General features: G+C 47.8%; 1 protein-coding gene across 1 annotated transcript in view; it reads left to right on the top strand.

Moving 5' to 3' along the window:
• B3GAT1 (beta-1,3-glucuronyltransferase 1) overlaps positions 1–21,388 on the top strand; it is a 34,890-nt gene extending 13,502 nt beyond the window's left edge. Inside the window, exons 2-6 of the mRNA XM_010581417.1 lie at positions 7,770–7,905; positions 8,044–8,190; positions 11,174–11,682; positions 14,336–14,632; positions 21,302–21,388. Coding sequence (XP_010579719.1) covers positions 8,079–8,190; positions 11,174–11,682; positions 14,336–14,632; positions 21,302–21,388 — 1,005 coding nt within the window. The 5' untranslated portion in view covers positions 7,770–7,905; positions 8,044–8,078. The remainder of the gene's footprint in view (positions 1–7,769; positions 7,906–8,043; positions 8,191–11,173; positions 11,683–14,335; positions 14,633–21,301) is intronic.
• The last annotated feature ends 5,208 nt before the right edge of the window (positions 21,389–26,596 follow it).

Here is a 26,596-nt window from a genome sequence, read left to right as displayed (position 1 = left end):
AGCCATCTCCCTTCTTTCATCACCCAACTGGGTCACGCATGTTCAACTTGTGAGGCTTCCTTGGGTAGGGGGAGAAAGGCAAATCCACAGGGAGCCTGATGTTAGCTTGACATGTTTGGCTCAACGATTCAGTCTTGCAGATCCTGAAACAGGGGCCCTCGCTGGCCTGCTGGTTGTAAAGGTGAGGCTTGGTCGTTATGGCCTGCCGCCTCTCTTCCATGAGGCATCACGTGGAAGCACGTGTCTTCAAACCCTTTGGACAAAGCATATGCAAAGCCTATTATGGAGCTGTGGAATTTAGTCCAATCATATTGAAATTGGGTCATCCTTTGTTAATGTCACTTTTTAAAATCTATGGAAGTCAGCGGTGCACAAAATATTCAGCGCAATGCAGACCACAGAGGTGGAAACAGAGAGTCTGGAAATAGGTCTGTTTCTGACGGTGTTGACGTGGTCTTAGCTGAGCAAAGGGGATAACTCAAGGTATCGTTGTGTCACCAGTTTGAGAAGACTTGATGGAGAAGCCCTTAAATGAGCTAATTGCTGGAGCACTGTTTTCCCAGCACTCATTCAGCATTCACCCACAAGCAACCTTAAAGAAAGTCAAACAACTCTTCATGGGTGTCATCAGCATTTCCTCTAAGAAAACAACTCCCAGTTGTCTTTCTATTTTGGAAGTGGGCTGTAAGTCAAACAGCTTTTCATCTCAATAGAGATGCTTTTTAAAAACCATGTGTGAAGTGCAGCCGTTTATCAAAAAGTATTGGGTGCTGTAAACGCTTTCTCATCCAAGACCTGAGTCAACCCACAGCTTTCCTGGCTTGAGAGAAAGTCTGGACCAAGCGTTGCCAATCCTGACTGACAGACCAGTGCATCCTCTGAAAGCAGTAAGGGCAGCGCTGCCTCTGCAACGATTACCTGTGTGGCCAGGCCAAGACTGATGAGACTCTCCCAAGCACCAAGGACCCACATCAGCCTTGCCACTTTCTGTTGCCAAGCCCATGACCCATTTTTTGCTTCTGCCTTGCTTATCACAAGAAGATTGCAAAGCCCAGGTGCAACCCTCTTCAAAAGCACTGTAATAAAAGGATACCTGCCCCTTCCAAGGCATTCCCCTGGGTGTCTTTGGAGCAATGAGGAAAGGGAGTGCCATGACCGCAGCTAAGGATCTTCAAGAAATCCCAGACAGCACTTGGGCACTGTGGTTATGATTACAGTGTAAGAACCTGTACAAGAAAGCAAACACATTTAGAACAGCAGATTGAATCTTTTAAGGATTTAACAGAAGATCTGCCTTGCTGTTGGAAGCGGTGAAATCTTGGGACTAGGCAGTGTCATCAGCGTAAGAGCAGTGCCATCACATCTCCTGTCCTGTTTCTAGTTCTGTCCATTTCTACCGGCATCTGCAGAGGTGGAGCAGCATGGGGGGAAGATTAATCTGGAGAAGAGAAAGTTTCTGATGCTTGTTAAAATTTGGCTGAAGCTCTGAAACTCAAGGGTTTATACGTTTTCCAAACTGGTGGGTGGTTCATTCTAATTCTGGATATGCAGTTTATTCACATGCACGACTAATCCTTTTTTGAATCCTGTTAAGTTCTTGTTCTTCTTAGTATCCTGTGGCAATAAGTTACAGAAGCTAATTGTGCTTGTGTTGAGCTCTGTTGATCCATTTTGCTCATGCTTGCTTTAAATCCTAAGTGTTGTTCTGAGAAGCTTGGTTAATATTATTTTTTCCTGTGAGATAATCTATGTTCTTGATCCCATTTGTTGCAACAGGGCTCAAGGGCTCAGGACTGGAAGGGGAGCGTAGGTCAGGTTTTGCTTCAACTGTTGCAAGGTTGGGGAAATTCTGCAGTCTCTGTGCCTCAGTTTCTCTAACAGCTTGGAAAACACAAGGAGTGGCTGCTGTGTATGTAGCCAAGGCAAGCGTAGTGAAAGAACTAGGGTTTGCAGGTGAAGCTGGGCAAAAGTATTGAGTGGAAAAACAGCCTCGTAAAACTAAGCTTCTTTTCCAGGCTTTTCCAATATTTCTGAATTTTCCTTTTTTTTGTGTGTTAAAAAAAAAAAAAAAAAGAAAGAAAAAGGAAGAGCACATTATTTCTCTATTTCTGGCCACAGGAATTATTTTAATTTTTTAAAAGAAGGAAACAAATGCTGGCTGAAGGGATGATGCAAACCCCCACCCTCCATCACGGACTCAGTCTGCATTGGCTCAACACTTTTGATTCCCGTGGATGAATCTTAGCTGGCAGATTGGTAACGGTGGTCTGAAACATTTCTGAATCATTCTCACTCCCGTTCTTGACTTGCAATTCAAGCTTCGTGTTGTGCAAATCAGTTCTAGCTCAAGGATGGTGCGTTTTCCCCTTGCAGCATCATGCAGCCTTCTGGGAGGGCTGGGCTGCAAAGCCTCTGTCCTTTTCTCCTGTAAATCAGGAGAATCTGAGGTTGAAGTTAGCACCCCTGATTAAATCCTCGAAGAACAAGCAATTCTGCATGCTCATTACTCAATTCTGGCTATGTTCTGCTTAATAACTAAACAGTAATTAGCTCCACAGTTTTGCTACTATACTTACAATCGCCCCCATTAAAGTTATGGGGGTTTTAGGCAGTAATGGCTTACAGAGTAATTAACGAGCAAGAGGCTTTTATTACTACCTTTATTTTTAGCCTGTGCTTTACAAGCTTTTTCTGCCAAATACCAAAATCTTAGACAGAGGCTTGTCGTGCCCATCCCCTGCCGCGCAGGGTGGAGAGGAGCAGGGCTGCATATGGAGCACCCGGAGCCGGCCACCAGCCTGTCCGCATGTGGCCACGGGGAGCCCAGTGGCAGAGCCCTTGTCCCCAGCCTCTGCTGTGTGATTGCAAGGGAGAGTTGTAACTACCCTGTGCCTCAGTTTCCTCATCTGAAAAATGGACATGGCAGTGCTGCGCTCACACGCCCGCAGTTGTTTTCTGTGCGAGACGACTGGCTCGGGCGTGTGAACTTGGATGTAAATTTGGAAGGGTTTTTGGGTCATGGGGGTTGTGGTCCAGGTGCTCAGTGGACTGACGTGGGCTGAGCAGAGGGACCAGCTCTGGCTTGTGCATCATTTTTCAGCAGGGATCAGAACCAGTTGCTATTGCAAAGGTGAAAGAAACCCTGTTTTTAGGTTTAGGGGGTACTTTGCCCAAGGGGGAAAAGCTATTAGTGAGAATATACTTTGTATCCCGAAGTATGAGTGTTTATTTTCTCTGTAAAGCTTTTGTTGTAGGATTTGGCTGTGTGTGTTTGTTATTTCCTGGCTGTTTTGTAATACAAGTAAGTGTTTGGTATGTTTGTTTGGGGTTTTGTGTGTGTTTTTCTTACATCTAGACAATATTTTTACTCCAGTGACTTATGTGTATATACAAATTCAACTCGAGCAATTCTTTAGTTTAACATGTTCTAAATCACTTCTGTTCAGTGTGGGAAAACCAAGGAGTAATGATGCTGGGGCTGATCAGCCCCAAAGGAAGAAAGAAGGTAAAACTCACTATAAACCAGATTGCAGATCAAATCAGTGTTTCCTATGGTAAGTGTCAGAGCTGATGCCAATTAATTTGATTTTAAAAAAGAACTTTCAGCATTTAATAATCTAGCACGTTACCAACACATGGCTCCAGGATTTATTAAAGCTTTTTTATTAGATGAGTGCCCTTTTAATATTGTCATGCCTTGACACCATTGCCCTCTGCCGGAGGATGTGAAATCTCTTTCACCATGTGGCACAGCCCTTCTGCTTGCAGCATGTCAAAATACATTTCTGCCAAGGAAAGTCTTTCCAAACTATGCAAAACACCTTTGTTTTAGAACTATTTTAACCCCCAAATCGCTTACATTTGAGCTGGTGATTTGTGTCTTTTCCCTGATTTTTCAAAACTGAAAACAGAAAGTATACTTTCTGTAGTGGAAAAGGGAGTTTGATCTTTTTAATTAATTCATGTTTAAATTTGTTCCTCCTCCTTCTTTTCCCTGTGGAGGAGAAGATAGCAGAAGCCTAAAACTGACAATCTGAACAAAGCCAGGTTTTGTTTTGAATGTTTTCAGTGGGAAAAGGAGAGTGGTATTATGATGGGGCAGGGGTAGAGTGAATGCTGTGAAGAGGAGCATAATTTTCCCCGGACTAATTTTTGGCTAGCCTCACTTGTGCCATAAGCAGCATCAAAAAGCGTCATTTGGCTTTGGTAGCGAGGGATTTTTTGGATGCGGGGCAAGGCCTCTGTCTTGGGCTGTGAAGCTGTGACTTCTCTCACCAGCAACGTAAAATCGCAGGCGACCGTGCATTTCCTAGCTGATGTTGTTCACAGGAGAAAGTGGGTTTCCCCTTTTGCAGCTTTAACACTTCCTCCTCTTCCTCCCTGGTTTATTTTGTTTGGTGACGGTGAGGTGGGAGCATGGCTTTGTTACACTGAGAACTGGTGTCACCCTGCACTGAGGCCCTCCATTGCATTAGCGTTTTTGCGAGGGAGCACGCTCGCTTGAAATACTTCGCCTGGATCCAGATTTCACAGTGCTCACAGCAGCCCCAAGTGAATTCTTACGACGTCCTTCATTCAGGCTTCTCAGGGTCATCAATAAAATCAAATCGCTTCAGGAATTAACAGCGAGCAAACGTCTTTGCTGCAGAGAGGAGTACGCGGCACACCGTGGGTGCCGACGGGCAGCTCGGGCTGCAGAAGCGTGGGGCAGCAATTCGGGGTCTGCGGCTCCACGTTCTCCCCCAAGCCGACCATCGCCATCTGCGATTCAGATCCATACCGGGGCCGTGTCCCTTTGGGCATGTGGAGCGCGCTGTATGTAGGGAAGGGAACGCTAATTACGGCCGCCGCGCGCGGGGTATCTGATTCGCATCTGCAGCCCACAATTGCCGATGGCGCAGAAGGAGCTCAGCGCTCAGCCAGCCCCAGAAGGACATGGGGAGGATGCGTTCCCACGGCGGGGACCGCCGTCCCCGGGAGCTCTCCGCTTGCCAGCCCGAGCAGAGCTGCAAAGCAAAGCCGACAGCTCTCTCTGCTGGGGCACAAGTGGGCTGTGTTGGCCCTTGGCAGCTGGAGCACCAACGTGACAGATGATTGACCAGGGAGCTGCTAAATGCTCTGTAGCAAATTAAAAGGAATCGATGCTTGAAGAGACCAAGGCACAAATCGGTGGAGCCTGTTCATTTTCCCCTGTGTTGAGGGGCTGGAAATCAGAGTAGCACCCCAGCCCAAAGGTGCCCATTCTCCATCATACGAAGCCCAGGGTCAGCCTGTCCTAAGGGAGGAAGCTGACAATTTGAGTCCGGCTTGGCCCGAGGCAAGGAAAAGGCATCTTTAAGGTAAGAGCACTGTATTCGGAGGAAGCTGCCCTTGACAAACGGGGCATTTGATGCATGCCAGCCCACGGTGGCAGTTTGCCAGATGCTGTGAATTGACTCTGAGTGGCTCTTTTAGCAGGTCCTTTCCTCCCACCCCCTCTCCAGTGGCAGAATCCTTTCCTTGGTGCATTTGCAGGGAAGGCACTTTACTAGGCAAGGTGTTCAGTCTGTTCAGAGCTGCCCCTTACCGCTCTGCTCTACAGGGATGCTCAAGGGACATGTTCTGGCTGTATTAGAGGATTCGAAGGATGCCAACGCTCAGCATCCTCTGTTCAGGCACTGACAGCAACTGCAGGGACAGCAAGGATGAGGCCAGATGCTCTTTCCTGAGGGCACTGTGTGCTTTGGCGGTGCTAGGCCAGCGGGATTTCTCTGGCTCTGAGAGCTGGACAGGGTTGCAGCAGAAGGCTTATGTTTGCTGGAATCATTCCTCCTCTTCCTCCCTGGTTTATTTTGTTCGGATGAGGCAGCTTTCTCCAGTTCTGAAAAAAACAGGGACAAATCCACGTTGCTGGGAGATGCTTCCTTGAAAGTCTGCAAGGTGTCCGGCTGCACAGAGCATATCCTTGGGCCGTGAAAAGCTTTTTCCTGCTGGTTCCTCATACTTGACTGCAGGAAACCTTGCTTTCTGTAGAACCAGCTGTGTTCGGTGGTTGGTTTAGGAGTTTGTTGTCGTTTCCTCTGGAGACCCTTCCAGAAGACTAGCTCCCTCTTATCACCCTCACTAGCTGCAGCTTGCCCTGACCCACCACAACCTCCATCCATACTGCTTGGCCCTTGCACTTCCTAAATGCGGTTTGCCAGCACATCTGCTGATTTCGTCCCCTGACAAGGGTCTCCTGAGTGAGGCTTTGCCTCTGTGCACGGTGCTGGAGGAGGGCGGGTGCATGTGAGGAGGATGGGTCCCCAGCTCCGTAGATGCTGGCACTGTGATCTCTGGCACAGGTTTTTGTATGGGAGGTGACAGGTCTCTCCCTGGTGAGAGAGCTCTGAGCGGGGAACTGGCTGTTTGCTGGAGTTGGCTGGAAATTTTTTGGCGAGTTGCGTTTTTGTGTGTGTGGAAAAAAATGGATTCACTGAAACTTTTGTTGAGGGACATTTACACGTCCCTTTTAAGGACGAAGGTCAACCTGTGTTTTCCCCATCCCTTGCTTTCCCTGGTAAATTATTACCTCTGTGATTGAAGTGCTAATTTGGAAGAGCCAGGTTCTGTCCAGCAACTTGAATATCGCTTGCTTGTACCTTAAAAGGACAACCCGTTGGTTCTTGGAACCATTTCGCTTCAAGTCTTCCACTGGGCTCAGTGCCGGAGGCTGACTGTACAGCCCAGTGGTCAAGGCATGGCCAAGGGAAATTCAGATCAATCCAAATGAGGCGAATCAGGGATTTGAACCTGGATCTCTCTCTGAGAGATGGTTGCCCCATGCAACCAAGAAAAAGCAAGCTCCAAGGGTCTCAGGGAAAATATTTGCAAAGTAGCATTGTACCTACAGCCCAGGCTTGAGGAGCTCCCCTCCAATTTAAGGAGGGGATCTGGTAGTTTCCAGGGCACTGCAGTGTCAGTGACTGACCAGCCAGCCACCGGCTGTGCAGTGGGAGATCAGTGCTTTTTCCCAGAGCAGACTGCTCCCTGCCTTCGACTGCGGTATTCTCTGGGCTCTCCCTTATCTGCAATGCAGCCCTTTTAGCAGTGGGCTAATGCGTTCCCCCACATGGGAACAGTGGTACTAAACTGCTACCCATGTTTGCAAACTGTCCACCGTGCGTGTCCCTGCTAAGTGATGTACTTTGCTCACCAAGATACTCGGATAAAATACAGTCTGCTTAAATCTTGTATGTGCTTGTATTGAATCAAACTAAGCTATTGTGGCAGTTTAATATACTCCAGTCGCAACACCTCCGAGATGGAAGAAATGAACCTGAACAGGCCATTGGAAGCCTGAGTTAAAACTGGCTGCATCAAAGATGCCAGCGGGGTGGCCTGAGCTGAGGAGATTACAATGACGGGCAAAACACAGGGTCACTAGCTTTCCTGGAGCTATATTCCCAAGAGCGTGGGCGCAGTCAGCCTGAGTGCTCTGCCTGGCAGAGGGAGAGGCTCTGGTGGGTCAGAGCACTTGCTGGTGGGCCAGGCAAGTAATGTGGTCGTTATGGTCTCTGCAGCACCGAGCAACTTCTGCTTGGCTGAAGCAAGGGCCTTGCTTGACAAGTGGATGCCAAGGAAAGCAAGGCTCTGGACACCCAGGACTCATCTCTCCCTGGGGGGGTGGGACACGGTTCTGTTGCTTACTGCCCCAGTTTGATTTGCTCTTCTTGAGGAGGATCTGTGAACTCTGTGGAGCAGCTCCCTAGTATTTTTCTCTGCCTACTCACCTTTGCTCTGTGTTGCAGGTTTCCTTCCAAATGAGTCCCTGAGGTTCCTGCTGGCAGCTCCAGCAGTGTCCTGTAGAAGTGCCCTCCTGCTCCTGGTCCCAGCAGCTGAGGCCCCTCCAAACCTGCTTCTGCAATGGGTGGGTTGTAAGCACTGGTAAGACCTACGAGTCGTGTCGCCTTCGCTGCTCTCTCCCTCTCTCGCGTTCTCTCTTTCTGTCCTTGTTCCTTCTTGCCCATTTATTTCTGTTCTCCATGTGCTCTGCTGTTCTGTCTCTGGGGTTTTCACTGTCAGGTAATGAGGAGCTGTGGGTCCAGTCAGTCTTGGAGATGCCGAAGAGACGAGACATCCTGGCTATCGTGCTGATAGTTCTGCCCTGGACACTACTAATCACCGTCTGGCACCAGAGCACCATTGCTCCACTGCTTGCAGTGCACAAGGGTGAGAGAAATCAAACCAGCCCATGCCAAGTCTGTGCATCCCTCCCTCGTCCTCATCTCCTCTCTCATTTCATTTCTCCATGGCAGCCATGCTCATCTCAGCTCCCAGTCCATGCTCATGCAGAAGCCTCCCCACTTCTGCTGTAGGAACAGCCCAGTGCTCACAGGGGTTCTTCAGAGACATCAAAGTCCAAGCCATGGGATGTGCTTACTGCACTTGGAGAGCTCTTTATGGCTGTCCTGGTTTCAGCTGGGATAGAGTTAATTGTCTTCCTAGTAGCTGGTACGGTGCTATGTCGCCACAAGACAATGGCCTGAACCCAGAATCAGTCAGAGTACTGAAGGAGGATGCGTTTCTTTGTTCTGTGATGATCCATAAGAGAGGAGTCCCTTCCTGCTGGCCTTTGCAGCATTCTGCACACAAGTTAGTCCAGCAGGAGAGCTGCAAAAAAAGAGAGCAAACAAAGCTGCCACTTGAGACAGCTGCTCTGGGAGACATGAGGCAAGGAGCATTTTTAAAGTATCCTCAGGAAAGCAGCAAACTGGTGCTCTTGCACTTGAAGGAGAAGGCAAGAGCCAGCACATCACCTGATTGTTTGGTGGAGTTACAGTGCTATGGGAGAGTCAGCTTCCACGCTACCTGTCACACAAAGCATTAAATAGAGCCCTGGCCGAAATCAGATGAGTGCAAGGAAGTTCTGAGGAATCCTCTCTGGCCAGAAGGGTCCTAGTTTTTATCCTGCTCTTGGCATAGCAGCAATATCCAAGGGCTGTGAGAGCTCTTGGGGGCTGGAAGAAGCCACGCTGCCTACTAAGGTCTTCATTCTTGGTTCTGCCCTTCTGCTGAGCGCCAGAGCAGGCAGGTCAGCTTGGGGAGGCTTGTCTGTGGGCAAGAAGGCCAGCTCATTTTCCCTCTCTGGTCCCTTTCTCTGGGAGATTCTCCCCCCTCTTCATTTTATTGTTTGCACCCATGCTCCACAGTTGCTTATCCTTTTGCTGAACAGTCTGATTGTGCAGTTTCAAGTGTCAGAAGTCCAGAGTCTGTCTTGAGCAGCTCTACCTTTCCCCCTGGAGGACTGACAGCTGCCCATGAGGCTTTGGGCAGTTCTTAAGAGAAAAATGTCTGTGATCCCCTCTGGAAGGTGGACAGTGTTTCAGAGGATGAGGGATCTACTGGGCTTTAAAACAGGACTTGAAAGACTACTGAGAATACGCTGTCTGTATACCAGTTATATTCAATGCCCTAAAAACTGGGAGCTGTTTTTTGTGAATGGCCACAGAGGCTGAAGTTACAGCACAGAGACTGCGCTGCTCTGACTCAGTCCTGAACTTACCAATGACCTTGGTAAGACACTTCCTCTGCCTCTGCTTCTCTGAGCCCCCAGTGGAAAATGAGTGGTGATAGAGACCAACCTGAAAGCTTTTGGGAGAAATCATTTTGTTCTTTTAATGCGTTTCCGAGATCTTTTGGTAGCAGGTGCTGAAAAAGGGATGTGCATCTTTACGCTAGCGAGCGCAGAACAGCAGTGTTTACATATGCCAGGATTTACAGCTGAGGGTTTGACCTGCAGGGGTTTGCAAACTGTCTCAAGCACCACCGTCCTGGCTAGTTACATCTGTGTCTGTGTCCAATGCATTTTGCAGGTTTATTTTTTAATTGATTCCAGTGTTCTCTGCTTTCAGAGAGCTCTGCTATGTGATGCTGATGTGCTTTGCCTTATATAGAGCCTGACACCAACATGTGTAGTACACTTTGTCCCTGTCCCCCCCCACCAGATATACACCCTCCCTCCGTCAATGCCACGGAGTACGAGGCCTTCATTTGGTTCAGGGCTGGTATCAAAGTCTATGGTGCTGCAACAGTAGCATGCTATGAAAAAAACCATAGGTAGTACCCTGCTGGGTCAGATCTAATGTCTGTCTGTTCCTGTTCTTTCTCATCTGAAGTTCCTGGTAGTAGCTGGTTTTGCAAAATCTGTGGCTCAAAGTAGTATGTGCCCACTAGAGAGCAGCTGGCTTATATCCTGAATGGAGGTGCCCCTTCATCTCTCCCAGTTCCTAACTGTAGACCATGGTATTCCTGCTGGTCTACGGTGGTACAGCAGTGTGAAAGTCACACCCTGGAAAAGTCACAGGTGCATGAACTTTTTTTTTTTCCTTGAGCTGATCATGAACAAGTCTCTCTTTGCAAGGATTTTATATGTGTGGATCAGTGTATCCTATATATATATGCTGTTCATTGTTCACATCAGCACTACTGAATGGGCTGTTATGTTCAGAGACTGGTAGGGTCTTTTTGAGGAGAGGTTAGTCAGAGACAGGTGAAAGTCTCTGCAGGAAAAAGCCTACAATTGCAGGCTTTAATGTCTACTCTCCATTTCTGGATTGGAAGTGTGTCTTTCCCTGCGTCTCTGTACGCCATCCCAAGCCTGTCAGGAGAGCAGTGGGGTACTGCAGTATCGTGGCCAGATGATGCTGTTGGGGGGATCTTCACTGACTTGGTATTTTCCACCAGTTAGTGCTCTGCCTCCCAGTCCAGGTGCTCCAGTGCCCGAGTGCAGAGCCGTGAATCCTGTCCTGCTGAGCGTGGTGCCCAGAGCACTGGAGCTTTTCAAGAATGACAGACCGTCAATCCATGTTGCTATTTTCTTTATCTAGATCTAATTGCTGTACAAGCCCGTCTCTTCTGGGTGCTTTTTGAAGTTGCTTATTCTGAGCACTCAGCTGCAGCATTGTCCAGGGCTCTCAAGCCTTGTTTGGAGCCAGTTTTCTAACAGCAGGAAATTCTTTTCTCATGTGTGTTTGTCCCTGATTCCTTTATTTATTTGTGTACTTATTTATTAAACCCTCCATCCGAGCTTGCTTCCTTTCCTCTGAAACCATGAGGGTGACCTGCTATTAGCAAGCAGCCTGCTGGCTCAGTCGGGGGGTATTGGAAGACTGAGTCCATGCGGCTTTTTCTTCTCTCTCATACCCTTGCTCAGATGATGGTGGTGATTCCCGGCGTGATCTCGCTGCAGGCTTGGACTCCAAGGAATACTGCTTGTCGGACCGGGACATTGTGGAGGTGGTGAGGACAGAATATGTTTATACCCGCCCACCCCCGTGGTCAGACACCCTTCCCACCATCCACGTCATTACACCCACCTACAGCCGGCCCGTACAGAAGGCAGAGCTGACTCGCCTGGCCAATACCCTCCTGCACGTCCCAAACCTGCACTGGATCCTGGTGGAGGACTCACAGCGGCGCACGCCTCTCATCACCCGGCTGCTGCGGGACACGGGGCTTAACTACACTCACCTCAATGTGGAGACACCCCGCAACTACAAGCTGCGGGGAGACATGAGGGATCCCCGCATCCCCCGGGGGACCATGCAGAGGAACCTTGCCCTGAGATGGCTGAGAGAGACCTTTAACAAAAATAACAGCCAGCCTGGGATTGTTTACTTTGCCGATGATGATAACACCTACAGCCTGGAGCTCTTCGAGGAGGTAAGACGCTGCTGGGGGGGCTCCCAACTGACTGAACGCAGCAGATAGATAGGCACGTGGGGTGTAAAAGATGCTGCGTACTGAGCTGAGGAGATGCTGTGTACATCCTCTCCTGAGCTCTGGACCAGGTCTTGGCTGTAGAACGGTCCCACTGCAGCTGTCCTGAGGTTTTCTCTGGGGCTTGGTTACTGCGCCGCAAAGTGTGCGTTTCCTAGCGTCAAAGGCATCCTGCGCGAAGCAAGAGGAACCCCAGTTTATCCTGTGGCATGTGACCAGGAGGCACGTCGTTTTTACTGTAAAGGAAGCTAATGAGGAGCTGCCTTCCCCTGTGGGGAGCCTTGTTAGGGTTGGAACATCGCTTGCTGTCCAACGTGCCTGTGCAGAAGCACGTGCCTAGCTAAAGAAACCTTAGCCATCCTCCTTCCATGGCCCACCCTGGAGGAGATTTCCAGCTGATTCCTGACCTGATGTTATCCACCTTTCTTCTCCGCCACTCCTATGTATTGCACTTGGCTGTCTGTTAATTCATGTTTGTTCTTGTTTGAGGAGTCCCTGGGGTTTCTCTTCCTTGCTTGCTGTTTGCATTTGTTTGCTGTCATCCCAGAGTGTCCACTGGTTAAATACTATAGCTGTCAAGAGCCTGGCACCTGCTCTGCACAGATCCCCAGCCGAGGTAGCAGTGCCCTTTCAGAGTTACGCCTGAACGGTGTCAGCACAGTCATAGCGCTCGCAGGACGTCTTGTTCAGAGATGCTCTGTGTGGTTGCCTCTGGCTTGCTGCACACGCGAGGAGCGTGCGTTTGTCAGTGCTTGCTTCTGCTCCCAGAAAAGTGGTGCCCTTTGCGCGCTGCCTTGGAGAGGGCTGTCTCTCTGCCGGGAGGGAAGTGCAGCACTCGCCTCTGGAGCTCTCCCTCATCCAGCGTCAGGGGATGGATGCTCTCCCAGGCTGTTGGAAGTAGGCAATGGGGCTGAGATCTCAGCCTGGAAGTTTGGGGCTCCAGGAGCTGTGATGGCAGGCTGAATTTCAGCATGTCCTGACAGCCTTATCAGGCTTGAGCCGGGGAAAATTCCCATGTGCTTTCCCACATTTGCTGTTTGTTCCACTCCTACTGGGGCTCTAAATGAACTCCTGTGCCTTTCCCTGTCTGCAGGCATGCAGTGGTCTTACAGTGCCAGGTACACTGTACCTCACCTGGCTTCCAGCTCAGAAATTACTTGTTCCCTTGCTCTCCTGAGGCCGAGCTCTTGCAGCAAGGGACAAGAAAGGAGGATTGCCTCCTTCCCCACCAGTTGCCAGTTTCCATACCAGGGATCTCCTATTTATTCACTCCATATATGCCCCCTTCCCCTTCCCTGATGGCTTTCACTTGAGCTTGGATAGCCACAGGAGTGTACACGCTTTTAAAGCTGAAAGCAAATTCAGACTGAATGTCTTTCTTCCACAGTCCCCTCTGAGGCTTGCTCTGGCATCATCTTGACAGACACTGCACGTTAATAAAGTAGAAAGGGTTCCTTCGTTCACCTCTGTGCTTTGCTCGTAGAGGCTTCTCCTCTCTGATATGTAGCTGCAGTTAAGGTCACATGGAGCCAATGAAATGTGCTGTGAAATGCAGAAGACACGCACTATTGTTCCCTGTGGACAGGGGCTGCCGTTAGCATGTGTATAATGCAGAAGGGCAAGTGCCAGAGCTCTTCTGGTCTCGTTTGCAGTAATTAGCAGTGATGAGATTAGCTCTGGGAGATCCCTGATCTAAGAGACTAGGCTGAGAGCAGAACACGAGGCTGAGCCTGCCAGCATAGCAGGACAGGGCACTGGGGGGTGAGTGGGCAGACTAGCATTCAAAGCATCTGCATTGGCAAGAGCAGGCATCTGAAGCGTCCCGTGATGGCTCCTATCTATTTCTGTTGACTCGGCAGGGAGTAGAGGCATCCGGCATTGCTCCACTGGGTAACAGGAGCAGCTACAGAGCACCGTCCTCCAAGCTGGGAGTTTCTGGAGAGGCTGCACATCTCAGCTGTCCCTGAGGTTGTGGGCTACAGCTGCAGTGCCTCATTCTAAAGATGCTTTTAGCCTTGCTGAGGCTCATAGGCTGAGATTGCAGCTCAAACTCCTTAGCTTTCAGAGAAAGCACCTTTCTTCCTTGATATGCCATTCCTGCATTTCCAGCTGGCCTTGGACAAGGTGCTTTCCTCCTCCGTGTCCTGATTTCCCCAGCTGTCCATGTGGACGACTGATGCCCAGCAGCTCTAAAGACCTTTGGGCAAAAACCCACTCTTAAATCTCAGTTAAGTTTTATTATTGGCAGCTTTGTTTTCAGTGCTGAACTCATGCTGGGTTCCGTGGCTATCCGTTACTATTGCTATTATTAGCTGCCACCTTCCAAAGCACTTTGCTTCTCCAGCTCCAGAATGTGCATCCTTGTACAGGTGAGTAATGAGCTCTGCGGCTTGGTCCAAGCCACGGAGGCTGCCTGCAAACCTCACCCAGGGTCTTAGCTCTAGGGTTTGTGCTGAAGCTCAGGGGCATTTGTTTCTTGCAGGACAGTGAAGAAGGTGAAGTCATTCTGCTGGTGTGCTGGTTTGTGTGTTGGAAGTCACGTGCAGCCGATCCTTCTGTGCGCACCCACCGTACTCTTCTCTTTCCTTACCTCCAGATGCGCAGCACCAGAAAGGTGTCAGTGTGGCCAGTAGCCTTCGTCGGTGGCTTGCGCTACGAGTCGCCCAAAGTGAACGCTGCAGGGAAGGTCTATGGCTGGAAAACTGTGTTCGACCCCCATCGCCCCTTTGCTATAGACATGGCGGGGTTTGCTGTGAACCTCAGACTGATTCTCCAGCGATCTCAGGCTTACTTCAAACTGCGAGGAGTGAAGGGAGGCTACCAAGAGAGCAGCCTGCTCCGGGAACTAGTGACCTTGAATGACCTTGAGCCGAAAGCTGCCAATTGCACTAAGGTATGGTCTCTTCCTCATATATGGGTTGTAAGGATCCAGAAGAAAGACCGTTCAGTCGCTTGTCCTGTGCATTTGAAGAGAGCATGTCCCCATTGCAAGGGAGCTGGGAATGGGCAATTATGTATTAAAATGTGTGGAGGGCAGTTATCTTTTTTGGTTGCAGGCTAATAGCAGTTGCCATAGGCCTTGAAATATGGAGTCTTCTCTCCCCTGTAACTGTTCCTCTTTCTTATATTACCTCTAGAAAATATCCTTATTATTTTCAAAGTGGGCTTACCTGTGGCCTTGCTAATCCCCTGGATCAGGGAATTCCATAGGTGAAATGTATGTCGGTTGCTTTACATGAATTCCTGAGGGGGGCTTTTGAGTACTGGTACTCCTGTGATAAGCCAGCATCCTGTGAGATTTGGCCCCCTGGAACCCATCTGAGCTGTAATCCAGGAGTGTAAGCCACGGTGTTTCCCAGCTGCAGGGAAAGACTGTTCACACAATCACTGCCTTCCCGCGAAGTTGTCTTCTCCCTCTTGACATCTATGCAACATCGCTGCAGTTGTCCACAGCAACCTGGATCTTTCTGTGCCAGAGATCATGTAGAAATGTTTTAATGCCTGGCATGTTGCTCTGAGCTCAAGAAGGCTTCCATAAAGCTTCACTCTGCGGTGGGGTTACTGCTATCAAATGACTGCTAATTATTTGACTGTACACATTGCCTAGGAGCCACCAGGTCATGGAGCAGGACCCCTATGTGATAAATAATGTAGAAATTCAGAACGCGATGATGGTTCTTGCCCTAAAGACTTCCCAGTCTAAAATGAGAGACAACAGATGGATACCCGTCTGGAATGACAGGGGAGCATGCGAGACACAATGAGACAATGCTGGTTAGCGTGACAGGCATCAATCACAGCACGTCAGCAATGGAGGTGCTGTCAAGTGCTTTTGAAAGATTTGTGAGTGGGTCCACAGAGCACCGCGGGCATGGAGGGGGTCCCTCTGCGATTACGGACCCCTGTGTAGCACTTTCATGCCTTTGTCTGTAATAGGCACCACCCAGACTGATTTAGGGAGTTTTTATTGTTTAATTGTCCCAGGAGGATTTTTCTTTCTTTACAAATGAGCTGTTACTGCTGACAGACCCAGAGTTGGACCCAAGCCTCCATCGCTTTTTGGGATAGGAAAAAATTTTGAGTAATAACCTTTGTCTTTGCTTTCCATCTGCACTGCTCCACCACCCACAGCCACGCTAAAACAAGGATCTCGATGTTCAGCAGTGCTCCGGCAAGGAGTCCGGGGATAAGGAAGAGGAGCTGAGGGGGAGAAGGAATTTTGTTTATTAAGTGATACCTGCTGTGCCTCATTTTTTAAATCTGCATGTGTGTTGTTATGGCTGTCCAGCACTGGGATAAATAACACAGATGGTCTCCCAAGGGTGGGAAAAGAGATTGGATTAAAACTAGACCTCTTATCTTGGGCACTGCGTGCCCTACTAGCTAACAAAAAAGCACTGGCTGGAAATAAATGTGTTTCCAACAGGCCAAGGGAGATGCACAGGTTGCTTTTAGGCTGGTGTACAGAAGATTAGGGGTGTTTACTTCATGGCCAGCTATACAATCTTTGGTATATTGTCCCTGCTGTAAATAACTGTTTGAAAGAAGCCGTGTTAAGAGGCTGGGGATAGGAAATAATGGTTGTGGAGGAACACATGGAAGAAGGAGAGGAAGGAAAAGGTTGTTTCCAGGCAGGAGGGAAAAAAATGGTGCTGTCAGACAGGCTGCTGTGTCGATGCTGTCACACAAGAGCTGCAGGTCAGAGATGGGGAGGAAGCAGGAATTGCTGGCCAGGATTTGAAGCAGACTGCATTTCTTTCTTTGGCTAGGCTGTGGGGATCTTAGAAGCGTCCTTGTTGCGAACTGAATGCTGTCTGCTCCTGGCAAACTCTGAGTGCAGCTTTGCAGGTTGAGCTTTGCCTTTCTGCTTTTAGCTGGTGCCAGCAGCCTCCATTTCCCAATTGCTGTTTTGCTCGCCCGTTTGACGAAGAGGAAAGTCCAGACAAGCAGCAGAGAAGGACAGAAGTAGGCTGCGGTCTGGGGTCCTCTTGCCCCAAGCTCAAAGCACAGACTTCTTTCTCATTGTGCTAGCGTGCTCCCAGCAGTTGTCATGGTTTGCTTCTGTTAAGCGTAACTATTCTCCTGCTTTGCAGTGAGATTTACATTAAAAATTATGATGTGCTCAGATAGAGTCATTAAGGAGGGATCAGAGAAGTATGTAAGATAAGCATAGACATCTGTTCTCCAAAAATGCTGCCTTCCCTGTGTGCAGTGCTGGTATTTGTAATATTTATCAGAATTCAGCCCACAAACGTACATTCCTGTAAAAAGCTTAAGCTTTGGCCAAAGACGTATATTCTGCTTATTTTCTCTGATTTGGGAACCACCCAAAATGAAGGAGAAAATTAAGGAAGTCAGTATTAATTGCCAAGGAGAAAGGAGAGAATTATCCCTCCTTATCAGGAGGGAAGGGTTGGTTTATACTGGAGTCGTAAGGAAACAAGGCTTTGCAAGCATGCTATGTATTTCTGTGTTCTGCTGCTTCTGCATTTCCACACGCACACCCCCAAAGCAAACCATACTCTCTTCAATCCATTGACACAGGATAGTGGTCTGAGATTCTGTATTCCCATAAGGTTGATGTAGCTGGGACATATTCTGCTCCCCATTTTCTATTAACACCTGAGGAAACAAGCTGCACTGTGCTCAACCAGGGAGCCCTTAAAGGAGGGAGACTTGGAGCGGCCCCGGCTATTGAATCCTCCTCTTTCCTTATCTCGTGGTTGAGTAAAATCTGAGATTAAATCTGCAGGTTAGCAGCTCGGTGTTTAGGTGGATGTTGTGAAAGGGAATCGGCTGGCAGCTTTGCGCTGGGCTGGGAAATGGCTGTTTCTGAGCCCTAGAGGTGCTTGTAGGCACTATTAAATGCCACAGTCGGTATAACAGGTTGCTCTCAGACACAGGCTAGAGAACGGGGAGCAAAGAGAGCTCTCCCAGCAGTACCTGAACCCCACACCAACACTGTGGCTACGGTGGGTCTTGGAACTGGCTCTGGGAGGGGAATAAGTCCTTGTGCTTATGGAGGAGACCAGCCAGGAAATTGCACAGCAAAAGGAGACCAGAACTGGCTACGTTGCGATGTCACAGGTGTAAAACAGCTAAAACTGGCTCGGAATGGGCAAGAGAGAGGGAAAATGTCAGCCTAAGGCAAGAAGGCTTGAAAAGGAGTACTTTGCTTCCTCCTGATTTTATCCTGTGGTGCTACATACGGCAGGCAGGGGAATCGGCTTCACGAGCTCTTTATTTTGTTTGCCTTGCAGGGGCTGAGCAGCAGGGTACGGATGGAGAAGATCTGTCCTCTTTTGGGTTAGATTGTTCCTGAGATTGGGCTCCTCTTTTCATGTGGGTTTGTGACCAGTGGTTTGCGGTGAGCTTTCAGTATCCTGACTGCTACGTGACAGCACTTTGTGGGTTAAGCTTCACACGCACACCAGTGAAGACACCAGTGCTCGAGCTGTTGATTTTTACAACAGACATGCAGAACTCGGAGGGTTCTTTTGGCCTTGTCTCGTCCCGATTAGTCACTTGAACTGCTATGCCAATGCCATCCCCTGTACCACAGCTGAAAGTTGTAATTTACATCAGAGTAGTTGGGGGTTTGCAGCACGGTCTGCCTGCACTGCTCCACGGTGGACCCTCAGATCTGTGCTGCAGCTGCAATAGCTCAAATTAGACCACTGTAACCTTTTCTTCTCTTGTGGTCTTCTATGTTCCGCCTATAATACCCATCATCACAAAGCACAAATCTTCGAGTTGGTGTAATTGCACCGTTAAAGATTACTGTTTAAGCTCTGCCTCATTTAATAGCAGTGGCCGTGATTCTCTCGACATATGAGAAAAGCAAGAGTTACAGGGAGAAGCAATGGATGTGCTTTTGGGAGAAGAGCCCACAATGCTTAAGCGAGCCTGCAGAAATTTGGGGTTGCGCAAGCTGGGAGGAAGCAAATCTGTTGTTTTAGCTTGGTGTCTCTTTTTCTTCATGTCGTGTAGTCTCCATTTCACATAACGATTATTGAAACCCTCCGTGGAGGACCTGTGTGCTTAAAATCCTGTGACCCCCTCCAACCGTAGGTCGACTTGCCTGTTTGCTTTTTAATTTCCTGTTAGAAGACAATGAAGAAATCTGCTATGGAGATGAATCCTTGTAATGTCTTAGACCTGTTTTGAGTTCTGTGATTCTGAATGGCAAGGCTGTAACTGATTGGAAGTGTTCTGCAATAGTAGAGATTTTTGAAGGGGACTCCCTCAGGTGACCTATATGAAACCACTGTTCAGGGAAAGTGAGATACTGTTTACTCCCTTGCAAGTTGTATTTTTCGCAAAAGCCAAAGTTTCCCTGAGGCATAAAACGAACACACCGCTTGTGGAAAAAATCAAGCAATTGGCTGAGAGGAAAAGCAGGTGTTTCTGTACTAAATGGTGATGTCCCTCCCACATTAAAGAACACAGCATGAAAAATGGTAGAAGCTGCTGTATCAAGCTGCAAACTCTAAAAATTGGTCCATTTCAGTTAATATAACTGTCTTTTTGGTACTTGGCTGTAACAATGCTAAAAGTGGGATCCAGTTTAAAGAAAAGCTAATAATGCATAGTTGTGGTCTTCTGTTTATGGAGTAGGTAGTTAGAGTTGCTTAAGTGTGAGTCCCATTCCTGGCAGAGTGCAGCCCTTGGCCATCAGCAGGGTTGAGTTTTTATGTGTCAGAAGTGGAAAGAACTCTTACCTGTTCCTGCTGGAAAGGAGAAATGGCTACAAGATTTTTCTAGCACCTGGATTACATTAAGGTTTATACATTCTGTTGTTAGATGAGGAGCCTGTAACTGATGCTTCCATAGCACTGAGCGCCACTTGTACAGACCTATTTGGTTTTGCCTTTTCATAGAAAAGTAACGCAGTAATTGCAGCAGTGTTGCTGCAGTGGGTGAGCAGGACTGTAATAAAGGCTAACTTTGATGAGCGGGCTCTGAAGTGGTTGTGGGGGAGCGATGAAATGGTTTTTTGGACCCACTCCAGACAGCAGTTGGTCTCTACTGCCTTAGTATTAGCAGGTGAGATTTAAGCCCCGCACAGGAGGTGACTGCTCACATCAGAGACAAATTTGGTCAAACAGCTTCTTGGGAAGGTGGGGGTGCTCCTGTTTAACCAGAAGGGTTTGAAAAGTGCTTTGTTCATCCTTTAGAAACAGAACGTGCCCTCATTTTTCAGAAAAGCAGGGACTGCGTATGAAATGGTTTGCAGATATTTGGATTAAATGTGCAGAGTATTGTCATAGCAACAAGAGGGAAACCCCCACAAGGTAGGAAATATCAATGCGAACAGGTGAAGGGAAGCGGGAAACTGTAGCTCTGAAGAGATAAAGCTGCTCCCAGCAATTCAGGTTCTAGGAGCAAAGCAATGAGTATAATTGAGTCTAGTGAGGGGAGAGTATTTTAAACAGCTTCCAGAACTGTCTGTGCCAGCAGTATATAGCACAGCTAATAGAAACTATTTACCTATAATACTCCCCCCCCTCTAAAATTGTTATACCGCCTCTTCAATTTATATTTTTTACTGTTCTCCTCCACAGATGTTGATCTGTATTAAACTTTGCTGCTAAGACCGAGGAAAGCTTTTAGTAGAAGCTTCAGTTCTGTTTGAAGCAAGTTGGAGAAGGGTTTGAAAGTGATACAACCTATTGGACCTGGTACAGAACAGTGGATGGCAGCACGGGGCCAGCATTTCAAAAGAGATGTGGATGGGGCTTTTGAGGTGATATGGTAGACTAATGCTTGCTGGGTTATGAAAGGGCTGCGTGCAGCCCAGGGCATGTGGGAGGAAGGGAGTGTTCTGTAACTACCTCCTGCATCTTGCAGCAGAGGTTGCAACAGAGAACTGGAGGAGCAGTAAGTACTTCACAGATCAGCGTCGCTCTCATGTCTTTTTAGGGTCTTGAAAGAATTTAGAAGTGAAAAATAAGTGATAGTGAGGTTAGGGAGCAGACTGATGTCTTCCCTCACAGGTGCACTGAAAAATTAATTTCAATATTTCACACAACCAAAGGCAACGGTGACGATTGGAGCAGCTGGTGGTACTCGGTTTAACCGCCTCTTCCCTCTAATGCATGAGTCACAATGTGACCTGAAGTGGCAAGAATATGCATTTCCACTCTGAGCCTGGCAAGTAACTCCCACGCTGGCCAAGGGTGTAGTAACATGATAACCAAGAACCTGAGTAAGGAACTTGGTCTATGAGGAAACACGCATGTGATTCTCTGGTTCTGAAGGAACTGCCTTACATCATTGAAAAGGTTGATGAGCCTTTCGAGGAAGATGGTTGATAACTACATGGAAGGAGCAGGTTAATGTCCCAAGACAGTACACTGTAAAATGGGTAATTTCTGTGCACTGTGCATTTTGGATAGCAGCAGGCCTGCCTAAATTAAGTTTTATGCAAACCTCCTTTCAGCTGTGAATGCGCCATTAGGCTCCAGGGTAGATGGTTAAATTGCGCTATTGATTTAATGTGCAAGAATATTTGTTAATGCAGTGAAGAAGTGCAGCTAATGACTTCTGTTGGCTTCTTCAGATTTTAGTCTGGCATACAAGGACAGAAAAGCCTGTGCTGGTGAATGAGGGGAAGAAAGGATTCACAGATCCCAATGTGGAAATCTGACTGTGGCAAGGCTGAATGGAGACCAACACCAGGTAGGAGCTCACGTTTTTGAACAGCAATGAGAAGCACCAGTAAAAGAGGAAAATACTAGACAATGACAGGGAAAAGCTAAGAGCTCTTTTAAATGTGCTTTTTAATTTCTATTTTTTTCACATCTATGACCTTCCCTTACTGCAAAGCTTCTTGAGACCATTAGTTAATCTCTCTTTTTGTATCTTTAAGACAAGCTGCTAAAGGGGAAATACCTGGTGAGAGGTTGGGGGGAAGAAGAGAAATCCAGGGAGTGAGAGTTTAGGCAGAAGTTACGCTGTTAAAAAAACAACCCCTTGTCTAAACAAGAAGATTGCCTTCTTAACTGGACAAATATAGCTAAAGCATAAGGGTGAAGGATGCGGATTCATCCACCTGCAAACACCTGAGGAAAGCTAAAGCAGTATCAGTGAAAGCATTTTTAAGTCAGGCAGAAGCTTTCACTCGGGGAAGAGTTTAATTTGTATCCACATCGAAGCCACACAAAGTCAGTGACAAGCAAGGGAGTGTGTGGATTAAACCCCACAAGAGGTGTTTGTTTACCTAAGGTGAGCATGTAGTGTCGTCTTCAGTGGAAAGGAGGAAAGAACATGCACTTTGATGGCTGACATCCTGCTCATTTGTTCATGCCCTGGCTTCTCACCTTGAATTACCTGGGCACCCTGGTGCATTTAGTCTTCTGTATTTCCAGAGCGCACTCTGCAGTTGGTTTGCTAGGTTAAAGGATGGGCTATTCGCTTGTATCTGCATCCAGACTATGCTGCTGCACTTCGTTATTACGGGGAAAAAACCATAAATGCTCTACTCCCTTTAAATAGAGTGTAGAACCAGGCCTGGAAGGGAGAGAAGGTTGCTGCTTGTTCTCTTTTCCTCTTGAATACAGAGAAGTAAGCAGCAAAGGAAAGGGGTAGATTTGCTCAGCAGTGGTATATTTTTAACAGTAACGAGCTCTCTTATAGCACATTCCCTCAGGCTAACTGGATGGAGCCCTGCCTGCTGCAGTGGCCTGCCTTTGCGGCCCATTGGCAGGACAGCAGAAGAAAGTCTGCACTGCATATTATCTGCGCTATATATAGCGGCTTTGCAGAGAGGGCCATAGCTCTTCAGCGCTGTCACAACTGCTTTTCACCAACACCCAGTTGCCTAGCAGCAGTACTCACAGATCTGCAATCTGAGATGGGTTTTGGGATAGTTCCAAGGGGTGGCAGCTAACTGCAGTGAGGCAGAAGGGTAATATACATGCTGGTTGTGTCTCTGTTGCAGAAGATTTCTTCATGCACAGCCTGCAAGGTTCCTCTCCACAGCATACAACCAGCCAGGACCTCTGCTGACTTCCAAGAGTTTTAGCATACTGAAAACAAGCAACACTGCATACATAAACTACCCGGATTCCCCTGCCCTTCCTCCTGGACTCGAAGCAGAACCAGACGCTCTGGAGGTGGAGAAAAAGCACAGAAAATACAGGACTGACGTCAGCTTCAGTAGAAGACCAGCTGCCTCGCGAGATGCTCAGTTTGGGAGAAGTGCATGCAGGGCACGATGCACTGAAGACGTGGCCCAGCTGGAATGGTAGTCTAGACTGAGGGGGCTGTTTTACAGGACCTGGAAGCAAGGGTGAGAATGCCCACAGGAGCGTGTTGGCCCCTGGTGACTTGTTTTTCCTGAGACACATGTACCTTGTGGCTATGTGTGCAACAGCCTAAGCAGCTCTCTGTTCGTGGAGGGGACAGCTGCCTTCCGAGATGGCACCTTGGCCCTTAATTTTAGACCTACTTTAATCAGTGTTTATTACGCTGCACAAGACAGGAAGGTTTCGGGGAAGGGTGAAAAGCAAGGCAGGTTAGAACAAATCCATTAAGTATTTCTGTTCTCTTTGTATTCCCTCTCCCTTCATTAGTTTCATGGTTTGGAGGGCACTCTGACATATACTTCTATGTTCATAGAATCATAGAATAGTTTGGGTTGGAAGGGACCCTTAAAGGTCATCTAGTCCAAACCCCCCTGCAATGAGCAGGGACATCTTCAACTACATCAGGTTGCTCAGCCCCATCCAACCTGACCTTGAATGTTTCCAGGGATGGGACATCTACCACCTGGGCAACCTGTGCCAGTGTTCCACCACCCTCATCATAAAAAATTCCTTCCTTGTTATCTAGTCTAAATCTACCCTCTTTTAGTTTAAAACCGTTACCCCTTGTCCTATTGCAACAGGCCCTGCTAAAAAGTTCTTATAAGCCCCATCTTTCTTCTAAGCCCCCTTTAAGTACCGAAAGGCTGCAATAGGGTCTCCCTGGAGCCCTCTCAGCCTTTCTTCATAGGAGAGGTGTTCCATCCCTCTGATCATTTTTGTGGCCCTCCTCTGGACCCTTTCCAACAGGCCCACGTCTTTCCTGTGCTGAGGACCCCGGTGCTGGATGCAGTACTCCAGTTGGGGTCTCACCAGAGCAGTGCAGAGGGGCAGAATCCTCTCCCTTGACCCGCTGGCCACTCTTCTTTCGATGCAGCCCAGGATACGGCTGACTACCTGGGCTGTGAGCACACATTGCCGGCTCACACCCAGCTTTTCATCCACCAGTACCCCAAAGTCCTTCTCAGCAGGGCTGCTCCCAATCCCTTCATCCCCCAGCCTGTATCGATACCGGGGGGTGCCCTGACCCAGGTGCAGGACCTTGCACTTGGCCTTGTTGAACCTCCTGAGGTTCACACAGGCCCGCTTCTCGAGCTTGTCCAGGTCCCTCTGGATGGTGTCCTGTCCCTCAGGCATGTCAACTGCACCACTGAGCTTGGTGTCATCTGCAGACTTGCTGAGGGTGCACTGGATCCCACTATGTCACTGATGAAGATATTAAACAGTACTGGTCCCAATACGGACCCCTGAGAGACACCACTTGTCACCGATCTCCATCTGGACATTGAGCCGTTGACCACTACCAGTTGACCACTGTTCCTGGATGGAGTTATGTTTACAGCATGTGGTTCTATTAATCCATGCTAAAATAATTGGAAGTGGGTTTTAATGAGATTGTTGTGGCCATACACTGTAATACTTCATCCAGGCTCAGATCTTGGTTCTGTTTAGCTCTAATTTGGTTCACATGAGCAGTAGCTGTGGGATTCTCTGAAGGGTGCTCCTACATAAAGCTGAATTTCCACTCTTAAAAAATAAAATTAACTGCTTAAAACTAGGGATCGAATGTTAAAAGCTGATGGTAGTGCATTTACCATTCTACTGGAATGTATCCTTCAGCCCTAGCCCCTTCTTCAGGGCCATGCCATACTACTGCAGAGCTACTGGCGTGAAAAGCCATGCTGGAGCAGTTCGAGAGTTAACTTCCGATGGATAGAGCAGCACCCTCGTAAGGGGATCCTGTGCTTAGTGCTCTGTTTCTTCAGCACCTGGCTTGAGGTAGGTTGAAAAATTATGTAGAACATTAGTCACCTCTTACCTGTTCTGTAACATCAAAGGACCTGAGATAGCATTGATGAAAGGGTGTTCTCCGATGAAATTGTATTTTGCTTCTCAGTGAGACACAGGACTAAGCAATGCAGAAGAGGAACCTGGGTGCTACTACCTTGGTTGACTCCGTATTTGAGATGATTGACAAACTTGCTGAGGAAGAAATTGAGGTACAACAAACATACCCCTTGTCCCCGCCTCCAGCCCCTTTAAAAATCCCCAAACTTACATCCCCCTTCATAGTTGTTGTCAAACCTTTGATCAACCCCCACTGTTCCAATTCTTTCAAAAAGGTCTGAAGCACAATTTTACCTTTGAATTAAGGGAAAATGTAAGCCTGGAACTGGACTTGGTTATTTTTAGCCCTAACATATAGAACTATTAAAATGCTATAGATTGGATTGTTAGCTTCACAGTGTGGAAGTCTCCCCTTGAACTAATGACATTGTGTACTTCCTAATATTTAAAAAAAAAAAAAAAATTTTTTTTGTAAGTTATTTTCTCCCACTGTATATCAAAACCATTGGGGAAAAGTTGCATTCTTTAGTTCCCAGTCACAGAAGCCTTGCTACGTAGCCTTTACAAAAAGTTCCTTTAGATGCATTGGCTGAAGCGCTACTTGGATAGAAAGCATTTGATGCTACTGGCCGCTGGCTGCTCTATGGGAACGGGTATTGTTATCTTGTATTAAAACAGTAGCTCTCTGCACTCAAGCAGATTTATTCTGTTATTGTACTAGCCTTCCAAGTTCACTTCAGTTTGCAAGCCCTAGAGTGGAAAGAGACATTTTTAAAGGACCATAAAGTTTTCATACCATTTAAATAGTTTCCAACTGATGTCCTCTCCTAGCTGCATGTTTTGTTTCACTAGTCTTAATTCCAGTCCCTACTGGGTTGCAACCTTCCCTCCTTGGAAGGAAATAACTTTCAGAAAAACGCAAAGGATTGAGTCCTGAACACAACCCTGCATACATGCTCCACTCTCCTTGAAGTTGGTCACACGAGCCTGGGCCCTTCCAACTTGCACAGGGGCTACCGTGGTCCTTGGGAGCAGAGATACGTATGTTCAGTAAGACCAGCTCTGGCCAGGATGGACAGCTGCACTGCCTGTTCTCAGTTTTAAACAAAATGTATTTAAATTTGTTAAATAAAATTATGGTTTCTAAGAGCCAGAATACCCCGCAACTCCATTATCAGAGACAGTGCACATGTTTGGTGTTTCTCTCATAGCCTGAATCCTCTGGTTACTGGAACAGAAAGCAGGGGCTGAGCGACTTCTCGGAGATTCTGAACAGATTCGCAGCTTGAATTTGATCTCTTCCTCTCCCTAAAGAGATGGCAGCTCCTCAGTGACTGCGGAGCTGGTGAGTTAAAAAAACAAGTCATGTTTTTCTAAGTGCTGTGTTTCTGTTTTGAGGGACAAAAAGAAAGAAGAAAACAGGATCCAAGATCCCAAGATTTCACAGCAGGTTTAACTAGAAAGTACAGATGTGCTCTCCCATGTATGCAACCCCTTTACTTCTATCCCAACCAAAAATCTGATCCCTGCTCATTTTACAAGGGGGAATTTCATCTTTAGGTGCTTCACAGTGAGAGCAGGGGCGGAGGGATGACTGGAAGACTAACTTGTCCTTTTCTCCTCCTCCTTGGAAGTTCTCATTCCTGCCTGGCCTGAAACATGATGATATATTTGATATAGGACAAAACACATTACACTTTTTA

The sequence above is a fragment of the Haliaeetus leucocephalus genome, unplaced genomic scaffold, assembly GCF_000737465.1.
Source record: "Haliaeetus leucocephalus isolate CR32 unplaced genomic scaffold, Haliaeetus_leucocephalus-4.0 Scaffold773, whole genome shotgun sequence".
In the NCBI taxonomy this organism is placed as follows: Eukaryota; Metazoa; Chordata; class Aves; order Accipitriformes; family Accipitridae; genus Haliaeetus; species Haliaeetus leucocephalus.
Note: the sequence above shows the minus strand (reverse complement) of the source record. Positions and strands in the feature narration are given on the sequence as shown.